This window comes from Emydura macquarii, unplaced genomic scaffold (assembly GCF_026122565.2).
Source record: "Emydura macquarii macquarii isolate MOO-44397 ecotype Brisbane River unplaced genomic scaffold, CSIRO-AGI_Emac_v2 contig_2768, whole genome shotgun sequence".
NCBI classification, from domain to species: domain Eukaryota; kingdom Metazoa; phylum Chordata; order Testudines; family Chelidae; genus Emydura; species Emydura macquarii.
Window position 1 is genome coordinate 45,666,821 of NW_027132905.1, and position 17,875 is coordinate 45,684,695.

A 17,875-nucleotide genomic window follows, 5' to 3' on the forward strand; every position below is an offset into this window, starting at 1 on the left:
CTTCCCAAGGCTAGAACCGCATACCATTGCCTAACTATTGCAGGGGTCGGAACGCCGTTCCAACCATGGTAAGTAAGGGGCTAGTGCATCTATGTTAGGGAAATCCCCAGTGCCCATGCTGCACAAGTCCATGCTCCCTAGAGCAGCATGGATGTCAGGCTCCCAACTGATCAGGCTTTTAACAGGTGGTAGAAAGGGTGAGGGGTGGGTATGGGTTAACTGTCTGGAGGAAAAAAATGGGAACCCGTTTGCAGGTTGCTATGGGCTTTGAACACAATGTCCTGCTTAGGGACTTGTGGTGTCCTGAACTAAGAAACCATCCTTGACTGTGCAATATCACACACTTTAAAAAAAAAAATCTTTCTTGGGCGGGTACTGTAAATGTGCGCCATCTTCCCTAGATAACCATGAGTGATATCAGTGGGCTGAGGGTCACACAGACAGAAAGGGAGGATTTGCAACAAGCATCTGGCTACAGGCCTGGCCCTTATGCTGCTATGCTGTGTTTCGTGATGATGCCTGCATAATTAATAACAGAGTGGCAGGGGAAAAGTGTCCTATCGCAGTGGAAGAAATAAGGCTGCCCTCCCAAGAAACCTTTTGCAAAGGATTTCAGAGTACCTAAATGAAAACTTCCTGTAGATATGCATGGAGGATTCTCGGAGCATCCCTGTGCACATAAATAATCTTTTCCGGGGTGAATCCAATGCTTAAGCACACCAAGTACGAGGAAGCACAGCCCCATCACCCCACACACCACTTTTTCCCGCTGGCACAAGATTCTGGACTGGTAATATAACCAAAGACATGCAATTTGTTGTACATACTCACTAGATGTGCTTCCCCAGCATCCTGGTCAGTCACGGTTTCCTGAGTCTGGGTGGGCTGCTCCTGTGTTGCAAACAGCTCCTGGCTTTCAGGGAAAAGGGATACCCCACTTGCCTGTCCCCTGTTCTCATCCTCCTCCTCCTCCCTGTCCACAGCCTCGTCTTCATTCATTCTGGCCTCAGATTCCCCCGAGGTATCAATGCTGGATGGTGGCAAGTGGTGGGGTCTCTGCTGAAAATCGCATGCAGCTCCTCGTAAAAGTGGCATGTTTTTGGGGAGGAGCCAGAACGACTGTTAGCTTCCCTAGTTTTCTGATAAGCCTGCCTCAGCTCTTTGATCTTAATGCAGCATTGCTGCGCGTCCCTGTTGTGCCCCTTCTCTAACATGCCGTGAGATATCTTCTTGTAGATCTCCACATTTCTTTTGCTTGCTCGGAGCTGAACCAGAACAGACCCTTTGCCCCACAGACCGGTGAGATCCAAGACCTCAGGTCAACTCCAGGCTGAAACGTGTTTGGGGCATGCAGTTGCCATAATCCATTGTGCTGGCAAGCTCTCTCCACGCTGACCAAAAAGGAAATGGGAATTCAAATTTCCCAGGGCTTGCAGAGAGGAACTATTTCCTGTTTACATGGCCACAGTGCAGCAGACTGCAAATGTGCAGAGCAGTCAAAACAGAGCATTATGGGATACCTCCCCAAGGCCAACGACATCGATTTACGTCGCACTCTGCACTGACTCTCATTTGATGCACAGAATTCAACTTCGGTGCTATGCCACTTGCAGAAGTGGTTTTATTAAGCTGAATTTTACCGCAATTTAGGTCGGCAGAACTGACATGCCAGTGGAGGTGCATACTTTAGGAGGTCGACGTAAACTGCATTACGTCAACCTATATTGTCAGTGTAGACTAGGACTATGTCTATTGAAGTATCAGAAAGAAAGGTTACAGTGTCTGCATTGAAAATCTTTATTACCAGACTATGAAGACATTTGTATTTTCAACCCAAATAGGACAAACAAATGCATCCTGGGCTGATCTGACTTCATTGTCTAATACTTCAAAACTATACATGAAGTAAATTTAGCTTTAGCAGGAGTACAGACTGGAAATTTGTAATACTTTAAAAAAAAAAAAAATCTCTTACCAGCTCTTTAAAAGTGTTGATTAAGTGACAATTTCAGTGTCCCAAGAAAAGTGCCATTTTCCCCTATTCATAATCCTCTACTTCCCCTCAAAGGAAGAACTGTGGGTTTTGACCTCCCTCTCATTAATTCAGTCATTGTTGCCTTCACTCAAGGGCATATATTGAGCTTTCTTCTTCTTCTTCCAATTCATCTTTTCCTAAATGCTATGTCCTTCTCACTGAAGATTCTCCCTGACAAAGATCTCCTTGGAATATCTCCTTCTCTTTCTTGCCTACAATCATTCCTTTCTTTAAGAGAAAAAAGTAAGATCCTTCTCCTTTATTTAGTAGCAAGAGAATGGAAATAAAAGACATGCTGATTTAAAACAAAAAAGTGGTACCATTCCAAGTAGTACTGGCCAATCTCTATAGAGCTAAAAAGAGTTTTTGAACAGATTGTCATTACAAATCAATTTTTAGCAGGAAGAAGTAAGACATACACCATGAATATTTAAAGCACTCAAATATAACTTTGGATTACACAACATAGTTTACAAAATCTATATAAACATTTCACAGGAAAACAAATGGTCTTAAGAATGTGTAAAGCAGATACCAGTTTGTAGCACTAATTTCAAGCTATCTAGTACCCAAAAATGCCTTTCTAAAGAGAAGGCTACAATATATTTTCTATACATATAACTTGCTTTCATCAGGCTTAATCCAGCACTCACTGATGTAAATTAAAAGCCCTCCCCCTAGCCTAACTGCCTAGGAATGATTGGGTTTACCCTTTTATAGCTTCTCCCTGCATGCCTCTATGGTAATTGCTCCCTTTAAATTTGGAAGAGACAATTAGCTGCAGTCCTAAAATGATTATTTTGCTTCTGCCTACTTTAGCTAGAACTTCTCTCCTTTCCAGCTAGTAAGTGTGTAGCTCCTTTTATGTTGCTTTCTTCTACTTAAAAAGTGTATCCTATCTTTCCATTTATCTATAGTTTTTAAATATTAAATATTAAAGACTACTCCAAGTGCAGAGTAACATACATATTTGTGAGTAAAATTACTGATCTATGTAAGATATAGTATGTAAATTTATTGAACAAATTAATTCTTGATATAATTCCATTAAAATAAGTGGAGTTGCTGTTGCATTAGTAATTTATTTGAGTCACTAAAGAATATGTTACACTTTTGCAAACTCACAATTTTAGTGAGTTTTAGGATAGCTCATGTTTTCATTCAAGCCCCACCCAGCTCCTGGAGTCATGTGACTAAGTGAGACTTTCAGCTTTAATTTCAAAAGTTTATAGCCCTCATGGTTGCAGAGAAAAGTTTGAAAATATGAACCTTGGGGACTCAAAAAACATAAGGTATATATGAAGAGCCTAACGTATATGATGTTTTAAAATCTGATGAGTTTGAGCCAAGCAACTCTTTTGGGGGCCCGACTCATTAGTTGGCAATACTGATGATAGGAGCTATATTCACAGAATGAATAATTTGCCTAAAATACAGTTGCTCTCTCCCTAAAATCCTTCCAGGATTAGGGTTAAGTTAAAAGGGCCTCCGGGAGGAGAGGGCAGAAGAGAGAAGAAAAGGAGAACAGCTCCCTCTCCTTTACTGACAGCAGAATGGAAACCACCCTTCTCTTGCTGCCTTGGGAGCAGTTCTTCGTTCTCCTGGCCCGCCACAGCGGGAGTGTCACCTCCTTTTCAACCGCCAGTGACCCCCAAGCGATCACCTGGGATTTTATGGCTGCTCCTTTCCCTCTAGTGAGGAAATGGTTCACGAAAACATTCCTCCCGGGTGCGAGTAGAAACCAGGATCGTGCTGGGAGACAGGGCTTCATCCAGGGCCGCGAAGGCTGGGGCCCTGGCTTGGAGCAATGGAGATGGGCCCGCTGCTGGGTGACCTGAGTCGGTCTCGGTGGCTGGCACGAGGAGCATTTACCCTATAAAGTGGCCTGTCCCCACCCATCCCTTATCCTGGGGCGGGCACCCTGAATTGGTGGTGGTGGGTCACGTCGCACCGAACTAGGCCTCGAGCCGCACACCGGAATCCCCTGCCTCTGCCCCCCACTTGCTGGGCTAGCCGCCCCCCAGGCGGCCGAGCCCCTTCACTCCTCCCCGCCCCCCCAGGCGGCCGAGCCCCTTCACTCCTCCCCGCCCCCCCGCTATAGCCTTGGGCCGCACTAACCACCACCCCCAGCCCTGCCGCGGTATCCTACAGTAACCGACACCCGTGCCGTCACCTCAATTAGCCGCAAGGGGGTGTGTAAGTCGGCAGTGGTCCTCCGCAAGCGGGTGGGATAGGGAATAAGCGAACATGACGTGCGTCCTAGCGCCTCTCCTCATAGGCTAGAGGAGACAGGCGAACAATTTCTTTCCAACGCTGATTGGCTAAAGAGATGAAGAACCGGGCTCTTCTCGCCGTTCCGCAGTGGGATTGGTCAAAGAGGCAGCGCTGTCCCGCCCCCCTCCGTGATTGGCATGGAGTTGGGCGGGACCCATTCTTCTGTTCCGAATTGCGATTGGAGGAAAGGAGGAAGGGCGCGATGCGATTGGCCGCTCATCCCAGGTCGCCGCGCTGGGATTGGCGGAAGGGGCGTCGCCCGAGCTGGGATTGGCAGAGGGAAGTGTTGCTTGGTGACGGGGGTGGGGCTCTATTGCGCTGTGCGGAGGGGAATCGCCTCAGTTTGCAGGCAGCCCTCCAAGGCGGCGCAGCTGCTGCTGGGTCCTCCCGGGGGTTCCTTCTCCCTTCCTTTCTCCTTCCTTCCCATCTTCCCTCCCGACACCGGGGTGCCCTGGGCTCCGTGATGGGGCTGGGCGGCCCTTTTCTTCTCCTCCTCGCCTTTGCTCTGCGTATCTCCAGCGCCTCCTCCTCCTGCTGCTGCTGCTGACGGGCTCCTCTGGGCCCCCCCACTGGCCGCGGCCTGCGGCCCCCCACCAAGGTGAGCGCCGACGGGAGCCGCCCGTGAAAGGGGGGGAGGGGGATGCGGTGCGATGGGCACGGGGGGAGGGGGGAAGAGAGTCGGGTGGGCAGAGGCAGGTGCCATAATGCGGTGGCGATGGGCGGGGGCGGTGTTGGCAGGGATTGCAGGGAGCAGCCCGCGGGGAAGGGGGGAGCTTGTCCCGGAGCTTTGCTGCCAAGGGAGATGCTCCTGCGCTGTCAGGGCAGCGGCCCAAGGGCGGGGAGCTCGCTCGCAGCCGTTCCTCCCCCATGCTGTGCCTGCCAGGCCCCGGCGCACCTGTCTTCCCTTGTCCCCCCCCCCCTCCCGCAGGAGGTGCTCGGTGCCAGACAGAGCCTCTGCTCTCCCCCCGGGCCGCCGGGCCCAGATCCTCCCTCCTCCCCCGAAGCGCGGATCGAACCGCATCTCTGCATCCTCCTTCTTCCGCTTCTAGGGGTGCGGTGCGTGGAGGGAGCAAACGCCGCCGCCGCCTCCTGGGTTCTGAGCGGAGGGTGATCCCAGAGCATCTGCAGGGCGAGGGTGGAGGAGACCAGAAGAGCCGGCGATTTACTGCGCTCTTGGCCCCGTACATAGTGCTTTTATCCCCTGTATTCAGCACGGCATAATCACCCGGGCAGCCATATTGGGATGATGCACGGACAATCCTCTCGGAGCTGAATCGGGAGGGAGGGAGGGGGCAGGAGACAGAGAATGGCAGGCCTGGCAGCTGTGGTTTGACTGAATGCAGCCCCCGGACCCGGGTGCGGAGCTAGTACTGCCAGTCACGGCTGGCGGGCTGAATTCAATCAAGTTTAGAAGCGAAGTTACGTTCGTGCCCAATTGTTCAGGGTCTTTCAGTTTGAATAGTGGTTTTCCCCTCTCTTCCCTCCTCACTTGTGTGAAATCCCAGTGCCTGTGCTGATCAATTATGCGTAATCCTATATTTATACCCATTTGCATTTCTGAGTGTGGGCAAGTCATTGTATTGAGAAGGCTTTTGACACTGTATCCAGAGGTGCCTGTAGTCAGTATTTTAACTGGCTTTAGTGCTTCCATTTAAATAGGAAAAAAAAAATCAAAGTAATTTGTCATCCTGCATTGCAGCAATCCAGCTGATGTCTCAGGCTGTTATTTCTGGCTGATGGTTGGTAGAGTACCTAAAATTGGACTCCTTATGGTCCTCTTGTTCATGGAGTCTTACTGCTTTGAACAGCTGTTCTGTTAACTTTCCACAGGCTAATCTGTGCTTGCCCCGATTAATGATGGTGAAGTGATTAGTTTACAGTTACCTAGGAGCCAGTTTTTAATTAAAAAGGTAGCACACTGTGGTACGCAAATCCTAAGAGATGTAGAACTCAGAATTTGTTTTCAATTGTGGTTCAATTGTCAGTTGGATTAAGCAGAGATGATATCATAGTTTGTCATTTCTCAAATATCTATTCTGCATAGAGAGCCTAAACTCCATTTGCTGCTTGAAAATGGAGGTCTGGGTATAAGACCATCAACTAGATTTAACTCTGTGTAACTGTTGTTCAGCTTGTCATTATTTATTTATTAACTCAAGTTCCTAATATTGCTGTCCTCAAGTTCCATTCTGCCTTTTAGCTTTTATTTATTTAAAATAGGTGTTCTTTGGGTGGGGTGGAAAAATACCGATGACAGCTACCAAAGCTGGAATCCTTGTCCTGTAGATACTATTGTGACTGGCACTTTACAAAATCCCTTTAGATACCTGAAAACTTAATTTAAAGGGAAACTCTGAAGTAGCTATAGGCCCCAAATCTAGATATTGTACTTTTTAAAAACTGGTTGTACAAAACTCCAAAATACATAGAAATTTTTGAGTCTTTAAGCTTTAGCAAAATAAATAAATAAAAATTAGATGCTTCTGTGTTTTTAACCCAAACATTGTACTAGTCACAGTGAATTGGAATCCCAAAGGACACTGACCAGTGTATTTTATATTTGTCAGCTTTTGTAATGTGAAAAATGTTAAAATGATGAAAAGTAAATTATTCTAAAATTTGCTTATAAATGACAAATTTAGATATTTTAGTGCTAAGGTTGGGGTGGGAATTAATGGTAGTTTGAAAAATGTAAATATGAATCTGATAGAGAAGAGACAGCAATCAAGGGTTTATTTGTGTCCTGACAGATAGCTAGTTAGATGCTCAGATACTGCTCACCTTTTTAGAACCAGGTGATGGTTCATGTTAAAGACTTAATAAAATCATTGACAGTGCAATTCTTGATTTAGTGGAGAGGCAATTGTTGAGTTAATTCTAAGTGGCTCACAGGATCTGGTTGTTGAGGTGACTGTAACTGAAGTGCTTGGTAATAGTGACGATAATGTAATTAAATTTAACATCCTCATAGCGGAGGAAGTACCAAAGAAACCCACCTCAGTAGCATTTAACTTAAAAAAGGGAAACAACACAAAAATGAGAAGCTAGTTTAATAGAAACTAAAAGGAAGAGTCATAGGAGTGAAACACCTGCAAACTGCATGGAAACTTTTAAAAAACACTGTAATAGAAGTTCCAACTATATGTATACCTCAAATTAAAGAAAACAATAAGAGGACCAAAAAAATGTCACCGTGGCTAAACAAAGTAGACGAGGCGGTTAGAGAGAGAAAAAATCCTTTAAAAACGGGAAGTGAAATCCTGCTGAGAAAAATTGAAAAGAGCATAAACTCTGGCAAGTCAAGTGTAAAAGTATAATTAGGGAGGCCAGAAAAGAATTTGAAGAGCAGCTAGCAAAAGATGCATGAACTAACTGCAACTTTTTAAAAAAAGTACATCAAAAACAGAAAGCTTACAAACAGTCAGGGGGGCCATTGGATGATCAAGGTGCTAAAGAAGCACTCATGGAAGACAATGCTATTGCAGAGAAGCTAAATGAATTCTTGGCATCGGTCTTCACTGCTGAGATGTTAAGGAGATTCCCACACCTGCGCCATTCTTTTTAGGTGACAGTTCTGAAGAACTGTCCCAGATTGAGGTGTCAATAGAGGAGATTTTGGAAAAAAATGATAAATCACCAGGACCAGATGGTATTCACCCAAGAGTTCTGAAGGAACACGGATGTGAAATTGCAGAACTACTAACTGCGGTTTGTAACCTATTGTTTAAATCAACCCTCGAGAGAGAACTAATGTAACACCAATTTTTAAAAAATACTCCAGAGGCAGCAATCCTGGCAATTGCAGGCTGGTAAGATAAATTTCAATGCTAGGTAAATTGGTTGACGCTAAAGAACAGAATTATCACACATAGATGAACACTATTTGGGGAAAAGTCAAGACATCTTTTGTAAAGAGAAATCATGCTTCACTAATATCAGAATTCTTTGGGGGTGTCAACAGACATGGATGAGCATGATCCAGTTGATAGTGTACTTGGGCTTTCAGAAAGCCTTTACCAAGGTTCCTCACCAAAGGCTCCTAAGCAAAGTAAGCAGTTGTTGGATTAGAAAGAAAGTCCCCTCATGGATCAGCAATAAATGATCAGTTTTCACAGTGGAGAGAGGTAAATAGCAGGGTCCTTCAAGGATCTGAACTGGGACCACTGCTGTTCAACATACTCACTTTTACCCCTTTTTCCAGATCATTTATGAAGTGGCAAAGTTTGCAGACAATACAGAAATTATGCAAAATACTTAAGCCAAAGCTGACTGCAAAGAGTTACAAAGGGATCTCACAAGACTGGGTGTCAAAATGGCAAATAAAAATCATTGTTGATAATGCTAAGTAATGCACATTGGAAAACATAATCCCAACTATACACAGAAAATGATGAGGTTCAAATTAACTGTTACCACTTAAGAAAGTGATCATGGAATCATCTGGATAGTTCTCTGAAGATATCTGCTCACTTTCAGCAGCACTCAAAAAAGCTATCCGTGTTAGGAAGCATTAGGAAAGTAATGGATTATAAGACAGAAAATACCATAGTGCCACTATATAAATTCATGGTACACCCACACCTTGAGTACTGCATGCAGTTCTGGTCTCCCCATCTCAAAAAAAAAGCTACATTAGAATTGGAAAAATACAGAGAAGGTCAACAAAAAGGATTAGGAGTATGAAACAAATTCTGCATGAGGAGGAAGTAAAAATACTGGATTGTTCATCTAAGAAAAGAGACGACCAAAGGGGGGGGAGAGGGGATATGATGAAGGTCTAAAAAATCATGAGTGGCATGGAGAAAGTGAATAAAGAAGCATTATTTCCCCTTCACGTAACACAAGAACCATGCATTACCCAATTAAATTAATAGGTAGCAGGTTTAAAACAAACACAAGGAAGTATTTCACACAACGGCACAGTCAATCTGTGGAAGTTGTTGTCAGGGGATGTTGTGAAGGCCCAAAGTATAACTGGGTGTCCCTCAGCCTCTTACTGCTATCAATTGGGACTGGATGATAGAGGATGATGGATCATTTAGAAATTGCTCTGTTCTGTTCTGTCTGAAGCATCTGGCCACTGTTGGAAGATGGGATTCTGGGTTAGATGAACAATTGGTCTGACCCAGTATGGCCATTTTCTTTCTTTCTTAGGAGAGTCAGTCTTTTTTTCACTTTTGTCCCAGTTTGAAACCAGGCAGAACAAATGCCTAAGAATAGACAATTAACAAACTCTTTCCAAGTCATTAGGAAAATGATTCATTCTGGGATGACTCTATTGGCAACTTTCTATGGAGTATAAGGAGCAAAATCTGAGTTTATAACTCTTATTGGCTGAAACACAGATCAAAGTTTATGAACTCCAGCTGCTATTTTCTTGCAGGATGCATCTCTTATGACAATTCTGTAGGGAGGCGGTGTTCTGAAGTGGTAAGAATATCAGGAGCTAGGAGATCTGGGGTCTGTTTCTAACTCACCACTGGCTGCTGTGATACCATGGTTAAGTAACTTAACCTCTCTGTGCTTCAGTATGTTAGAAAGACATTAACCCATTTTAAGTGTTTTGAGGTCTGTTTAAAATTGCTATACAAGTACAAGCCATTGGTTCTAATTTTGGCCAAATTTGAAACTAATGGGGTCTTAGGCTACATGCCAAATCAATGTATTGAAAAGTGATCTTGCCTAATGAGACAGTAGAAACATGTTTGGAATATCCTTGTAACCCTAAGCAAACATCTTAATGTGTGGGGTTTTTTTTTTTAGCTGTGAAAAGTAGCAGATCTGAGATTAAAGTAAAACATGAGGTGCAGTGTAACCATAACTGTAGGAAAAAGGATGTGAAAACATTTGGGCAACCTATAAGCAAAAGCAGCTCATCAGTTTGTCCTCTGGATTGTTTGTTTTTTTATTTTAGTGACCCAGTTGTGTCTGAACTTCATTTTATTGATTGCTGCCATTAGAACAGGGTATACCTCAGCCTTTAGTTGAAGTCTGTGATGTCCTGCATATGACAGGTATCCTGTCAATGTGTAGAGCCTTTTAAGGTGAATAAGGTGCATTTATTTATAAAATTAGTTCATTATACTTGAATGTGATGTCTGAAAATATGGCTTGGGTAATAAGAATGAAAAACCCAGTACTGGAGTTGTTTCAAGGCCCTTTGGTGTTCCTGGACAGCTGTCATTACTTATCTGCTGCTGTTTGAAAGAGCTTTGCAGAAATACATCAGGAAGTAATACCTGGCTTTTTGTATTCCAATTTTGGATGATTGTATACTGATCTGGCCTCACTCCCCACATCCTTTCTTCAAATCTTTTCATGTAGGATGATGAACTGTTCTGAGGCCTCCAACTGTTTCCGTTTTTCATGGATTTTGTTGTTTGCTGCAGTGTAGAGGGAGCTCATTCTCATGGGGAGAGTTATTGAAAAGAATGGAGTATGAAATACTGTTCATTTTCTTTTTATTGTATTTTGTAAGTTAGGCTTGGAGCATGCAAAGCTCACTTAATAGTGGTTAATCTGGGTTTTGGAGAAAGGAATTGATTAACACTGCAGCAGAAAAATTCCTGATTTAAAAAAATTCTGATCCAACAATAAGCAATGTCATTACGAACGAGAATTCAGGAAGCATTTTGTCCTTGATTCTTTACTGTCAAGGGCCAGCAGATGACTGAGACTTTTAGCTAAATGCTTGAACTGTTTCTTGAGTTTCTGTTGAATTAGGTATTGGGGGATGAAAAGGAAGAAACGTGACCAAAATCATCTTGTGTTCTAAACAATTAATAGAGCCGAAAAGTTCAAATGAAGTAAAACACTTGTCCTGCAGTGCAAGTGAGGGCTTCTAGAACTTCCATTGCACCATTCTGCTGTTGTGATGCTTGTAAATATGTCACAAAGGGAGGAGAGCAGGTCGGTCTGGCAGCCAGATTCTATACTAGGGAAGGTTCTAAATGAATAGTATTGTCAGTGGGAGCATTGTTTCCAATTCTGGAACTGCACATCTTGCTCTTCATAAAGTTAAGCCTTGCACATTTTGCAGTCTTTTGATCTTATTTACCATCTTTATTGGGGAAAGAAGGCTGGTTTTGTAACTGTCACGTCCCTCCATTTAAATCCAATTTAAGTGAAGAATCCATTGATCTCTGTGTAAAAACAAGATTCCTGATGATGCAACACAGCCTCTTGTCACCCAGGTGTGTGTCTATCCTTGGAGAAAGGTGACGAAATGGTGCCTCACTCATATTCCTATGCTTGCTACAGGGAGATCTCTTATGCTGTAGGAAGTTACAGTTTAGCATTTAAATAGAGAATACAAAAGTACTTTTTGCAGCTTAATAATAGGACATATAGCTCTTCTGATACTGGACAAGCTTTCAATCTGTTTATGAAAGTGTTCCCAGTTCCTGTTTCACTGAAGGTGAATCAGTAATTAACACTGAAAGAAGTGAAGCTGTACTATAGTGTGTTTGTGGGGCGGGAACCCTAAATGCCTAATTCTTATGTATGTTTTAACCAGCTGCATCTCAATGGCCAGTAACTTGTAAAGGGTACTTAGTTGCAAACTGTCTAACTAAAATGAAGTCTGTGCAGGCCTCTGAAGTTTCAGGGATAGGTAGAAGAAGGGACTGGGTAATGCTGCTTCAAATAACCTATTGGCTTAAAAATGCTAGCTGGCCTTACAGCTAAATCAATATTTAAATGAATCCTCCATCACTCAACCTTCTGTAAATACTAATTCTATCCCAAAAACTAAAATACAATCCAGGAAGGTACTTTAGTGAAAGTATAAAATACTTTGTTCAATTTGGAATTAAACCAATGTTAAGCTGTCTGAAAGAAAAAAAGCAATAATGCAAACCAAGCATTTTTATTAAACTAATCCAATCTCAAAAGTTTGGGAAGTTTACCTTCTAAAAAATCTTCATAGCCTGCTTAATTACCCTGGATTTGCTAGGACTTGTAGTTAGCTGCTTAACAAATGTCAAAAAGTATTTCAAATTCTTGATCAGGCTGGATGGGGGAGTAAAAAGTAAAAGACCGCTCAGCAAAATGTCTGGTAAAATTTCAGATAGCACATTCCCCGCAAAAGGCTTTCTGTCCACTCTGTGAAATCCAGTTCCACTATTGTTCTGTGAGAATTTACCATATGAATGTTCCATATAATTGCCTTTCTCCACTTTTAGGCCAAATGAATTCACTGCCTATTAATATGTTTGTAACAGGTTCTAGGGAGTACTGGATCTTTCCCTAAGTTGGACTTCATGACCAATTCAGTGAATTGCTTCTATTCAGGCAGCTTGCTGTTCTGCAGCAGCATTATGCAGGTTTACTTGAACATTAAGGAAAGCTACATGATGTCAGACTAGAGTGTACTGGTACTCACAGGGATCATATCACTTTAGGAGGGGAGGAAGGAATGTAAAAAAATCCAGTCATCTGATATTCGGGTGAGGAATGGTGGTGATGTCTTATGTTTGTTGCTACCTGCCGTACGAGAATGTTCTGTAGTGTTGGACTACAGTGAATAACCATCTGGGGAGGGTAATCCACTGTACATGAAATACAGAATCTGCTTGCTCACTGCAGATCATCATAGGTCATTCAGAGTTGCTCTGGTTGGATTAGCTTTCCCTCTGTGGAAGAGCTTTTAATGAGACTTGATTTAAATTCTGTTTGTCTTAGCAGCAATTGAGAACTAGGTATCTCAATCTTGTGTCTCTGTGACTTGTCACGTTCTGTCACCTTAGTTTCATTGTTACCCAATTACATTTTATTGACTAATGTTGACAACTAAAATTGTAACAATCACCTGGTTAGCTATCTTGATAAACAGTTGAGAGGAGGAACATTCTTGTTAAATAACCTGTCCTGTTTCCTGGATGAGACAACCTTTCCGTCACCATGTGGTGCAATGTCATCCTCTGCCATTTGTGAGATGAAGTAATGCAGTTTTAATTAAACCTGTCTGTGCCATATAAAAATGTCATAGAGTGAGTTAGGTCATGCCTAAGACTTCTTTTTTTTACCAGCTGGTAAATCATGTTTGTACTTTTTTCTTCCTAGTCCAATTTGAAGACATGCAGAATTGTGCTTATAAACCTGGAATAAAAATTCTCCTTTCTATTGGAGATGCAGAGTTTAGTTAACTATGGGATCAATTTCTGGGTGTTGTGACTCATATATCCTCATTTATGGGGCGATATCCAGCACAGACCCAGCATTGGTAGAAGGAATGTGGATTCTACCTGTTAAACAGTACCTAAAGGAGAGATGTTGAAGGTTCCAGGGTGTATGGTTCTGGCCTGCACTGTTATCTGGAGTGGACTTGCCTTCTAGTTTAGAGCTGGATGCAGTGCGTCATTGTTTTGTCCACTAAAAGTCCTCAATCATTTGGATGAGACAGGACTTGTACCATAAGTATTTTTATTATGATTTGTGCAGATGAATGCATTGGTGGACATCTGCTGAGGTAGAAATTTTAGATGGCAATCTCTTTGAAAGGCAGCAGTGTCTTTGTTTCTCTGTAGAGTAGTGTCTGCTTAAGGGTCACTAGATGTGCAATCCATCACCCTAAGATTTTTATTTACTTTGAGCAGAGGAAATCTCTGGGTGTTATATGTGCAATGAAATGAAAAAACAACACGAAGAACTGGGTTTCTTTTGTCTGGTGCTATGGGCAGCAAGAAATGCCAGTGGTGCTAGTTTCTACCCTTTCTGAGGAAGGAGGCAAGGAGTGAAAACACTTAGTTGTTCACTTCAAGAGCAGTCTGCATAGGTTGAGATAGGCATTGACTAGGGACATGATGTGGATGTCTGTAGCTCTGGATTCTTTGCATAGACTTAAAAACTTGTGATATATTGTATGTGTTAGTGTGAGGCAAGCTTACAGATAGGCCTCCCTTCCCCATCCATTAATGTCATCTGTCTTGAATGTATTTTTAAAGTAACTGAAACTCACTTTTCTCTTTAGAAAACTCCAAGAGATCATAAAAAGGAAGAAAATTTTAAAAAAAGCTTTGCATCTGGTTTCTGGACTCTACACTACAAGATATCAAAATGTCAGGAGCTTCTGTGAAGGTGGCTGTCCGGGTCAGGCCCTTCAATTCCAGAGAGACCAGCAAAGAATCCAAATGCATCATCCAGATGCAAGGCAACTCAACCAGTAAGTTAACTCTGCTCTGCTCTCCCTATTCCCTTCCTTTATCCCCTTCTTTGATCAGACTAAACTGACTACTGTGCATATTAGAGCATCTGGAATTATCCTCTTGGGGAAGCTTCTTGCTCTTGCAAGTCTCTTATGGCAGACTTCATTATTTTGGTCTTTGACTAAAGGTTAAATCCTGGATATCTTGATTTTGCTGCAGGTAATGTTAGCCCTTGCTGGTGCTGAACTGAGAGCTCTGGGGGAAGAATATGATGAAATGAGTGTTGGGGCTTGCCTACACAGTTGGGTAATATGGTCTGTGGGGGTGTGATTTCTGAAGTGCCCATATGTTTGACATTGGTCCATGTAGGCTCTGCTGGTGCACACTCAAGGTTTCCTAGCGTGCTTTTAACATAGTACTGTTTGAATCATTTAATCAAATGAGGTATTACTTGGAGTTGGGATAGCTTTAGCCTCCAGGACCATCTCCCCCCTGAGGTGGTTCTTCGTGTTGGGCTGATTGAGGAGGCCAAGAGTTGGAGGGACAGGTAGTTGGAGGACAAAGGGGAACTGTTCATAAGATGTAAACTAAAACCTAAACCCACCCACCCTTTATGTAGCTTTTAATTTTCAGCCAATTTCATGTGAATATTGGCTGCTTCCCTGCCTGTCTGTTCCTTGGGGCAGACTGTCAAACACTACGTTACTGGGTAATCTCAGAAAAAACATACGCCATTTACTTGGCTGTTTGCTTGTGGTTAGGTTACCAGTCATTAATATTCTGTAACTGGGACTTGCTCCTTTTGAGCTGAGCTGCTCCTTCAGAATGATCCTGCATTGAAGTGTTAAATCTGTTTTTGACATCAGTCTATTCTTAAGATACTGGTTGTAGCATCACTAAAAGAGATGGGCTATGTAGGAGAGAGCCTTGATCTCAGCACAAATACGCTAACTACAGGCATGATGGAAGATATTGGAAAGAGAAATACATTCAAGTTTTCAGTCTAGTAGATTTGAAAGTCCCCCAAAAAACAAAATGAAAACTGGGACTTAAAATGTTGTAGATGCAGATTTACTTTCAAATTAAAAAAAATCTTTTAATGTTTAAATATTGCCTGCCAGATTACAGCTCAATGCAATTTAGAATGGGAGAACTAAAATAATGGAAATGCTGTACAGGCATGGAGTTAGAAGACCTTAGCTCAAGCCTTTCCTTTAACTCTGAAATGAGGTTTTCTTGCTGACTTGACAGAGTTAAAGGAGAGGCTTAAGTTAAGATCTTCCAGCTCTAGGTCTGTGTGGAAATGTCTCACTCATGGTCCAGTGACAAGGGTGCTTGGCATATTTCTGGGAGCCCATGTGCCAGTTTATCTGATGGTGGTACTGGTACTAAGGTCCACTTGCTGAATGCCTGGCATGGTAATACAGTATCACTTAAGAGAAGGTTCCAATAAACTGAGTCCAAGTTTTAAAAAAAAGAAGGTGGGGAGGTGGAGGTGGGAGATGGGAACATAGCTAGCAGTTCCTTTCCAGCTTTCTGCTGCATTTTTTTCTCTCAGAATGGTGTAATCTGAAGCCTTCTGTTTCTGGGTCTCATGTCACACATACAAGCTGGCTGACATGGTCAGGTTTAAATCACCACGACCATTAAAGACTATGGGAAGAGAGTCTTAAATTGCAATTGCTCTGGAGTCCTTGCAGTTGGAATCTGAGTTAATTCTTTTCCTTCTCCTCTCCCCCGCCCCATCTTCACAGTAGAAGGAAAATATGTCAGGAATCCAGTGGGGGACAAATGAGTTGTCTTAAATGAAAAGAACAGGTTTACAAGATAATAAAATATGGGGAAAAGAAGTGGGTGGGAGGAATGACGCTTCTTGCTGAGCTTACTCTCTAAAGAGTCCGTAGGAGGCTTTGGTCTGACTGTATCCAATCTGAAGTTAGTGTTTTCCTCTTCTGTGCTGATGGCCTGGACATTAGATCTGGGGACATAGATTTAGGACTCCTGAGTTCTATTCCTGGCTGTCTCTGACTCATTTTGACTTTGTGCAAGTCACTCTAACCTGTCCAAGACTCCTTACAACCATGTAAAATAAATGTAAACGTTAGGGTTGGTCTATATTGGCTTAAAAAAGAATTTAGAAAAGGGCGTAAGCATAGTTTAAACTCGCATTTCAGTGTCTGGCTAGTATCAGAAGAAGAGCTCTGTGTAAGTTCGAAAGCTTTTCTCTCTCACCAGCAGCAGTTGGTCCAATAAAAAATTACCTCCCTCATCTTGTCTCTCTAAGGGCCAAAGAATGTCATAGAAGTTCTGTAATCTAGATAAGAATCTCATCTGGTACCTGGTTTTTTGTTTTTTTTTTTAAACATTTCTTTCTTGCATGGTTTCTCTCTGTCTATGCTAGTTGGCTTCAGTGATAGGCTGCTCAGTTTAAATTGTGTTCAAGCTTGATTTTTAAACATCTCATTAAATGGTATACAAAGGTGTCTAATTTGCAGTGCAATTGAGGCAGAGCACTTAGGATCCTCAGGTGAAAGGAGCTATAGAAGTGCTGAGTAGCAAGTAGTAAAGATACCAGTGATAATCACTCAATCTTCATTCTCTGCTTTTTAGGCAAATGAAAAAACTAAGTGAACCTCTACCCAAATTCTTTGAAACATCTTTTAAATGTTGGAATGGCAACCAGGTTTGCTGTAGTGCCTTTGTAATTGCAGAACTTACACGCTGGCTTCTTTGGCTGTTAAAATTTCTGCCAGTGCCTAGCAATGCTATTGGGGTTGTTACCTAGAGAGAGAATCCCAATGAGATTAAGTGTAACCTGCTCAGATTTGCTGTGCAGTGTATCCTTTTATCAACAGCAAAACAAGCAAACATAGGCTTGCTATGAACTAAAATGGAGGTGGAGGTCTTGTCTAAACATAGTAAAATTTTACTGCTTTAACTATACTGGTCTTGTTAAAGTGGGACCACCCCCCTAATGGGGATGCAATTATACTGGTATAAAAGTGCTTATACCAGCATATAACTGAATCCACATTAGGAGTTGTACTAGTGTAACTATTTTAGTAACCTCCTCTCCCCCAAAAAGCACACCTGTAATTGAAAGTTATAATGGTATGCAATCTGTAAACCAGGCCTAATAAAGCTTCAAGTAGTGGATTGGGAGAACATGTGATGTGGTGCTGGTGTCCCTTGATTGAGTTCTTTAGAACATGTGGCTTTTTGTATGTTTCTCTTTAAAATGAGTGAGTCATGCAGGGTGGAGTGATGGAAGTTGTCACTTGGAGTGGCCATTCCTGCTGACAAGTCAGTGATCTTGGTGTAAGAGGAAAACAAAAGCACTGGAAATAGGAAAAAAAATTCCAACTATGAAAATTCAAGTTTTAGATGTGATAGCTTGAATGCCTGCTTGAAAATTTAATTT

The 17,875-nt window shown here is 42.5% G+C and overlaps 1 protein-coding gene across 3 annotated transcripts in view; it reads left to right on the forward strand.

Annotated features, from left to right (window-relative positions):
* The first annotated feature begins 4,645 nt into the window (after window positions 1-4,645).
* Window positions 4,646-17,875, forward strand: part of KIF1B (kinesin family member 1B) — a 133,923-nt gene continuing 120,693 nt past the window's right edge. For all 3 annotated transcript variants that reach the window (XM_067567388.1, XM_067567386.1, XM_067567387.1), the window contains exons 1-2: window positions 4,646-4,907; window positions 14,280-14,471. In XM_067567388.1, the coding sequence (XP_067423489.1) occupies window positions 14,366-14,471 (106 nt within the window). In that variant the 5' untranslated portion in view covers window positions 4,646-4,907; window positions 14,280-14,365. The remainder of the gene's footprint in view (window positions 4,908-14,279; window positions 14,472-17,875) is intronic.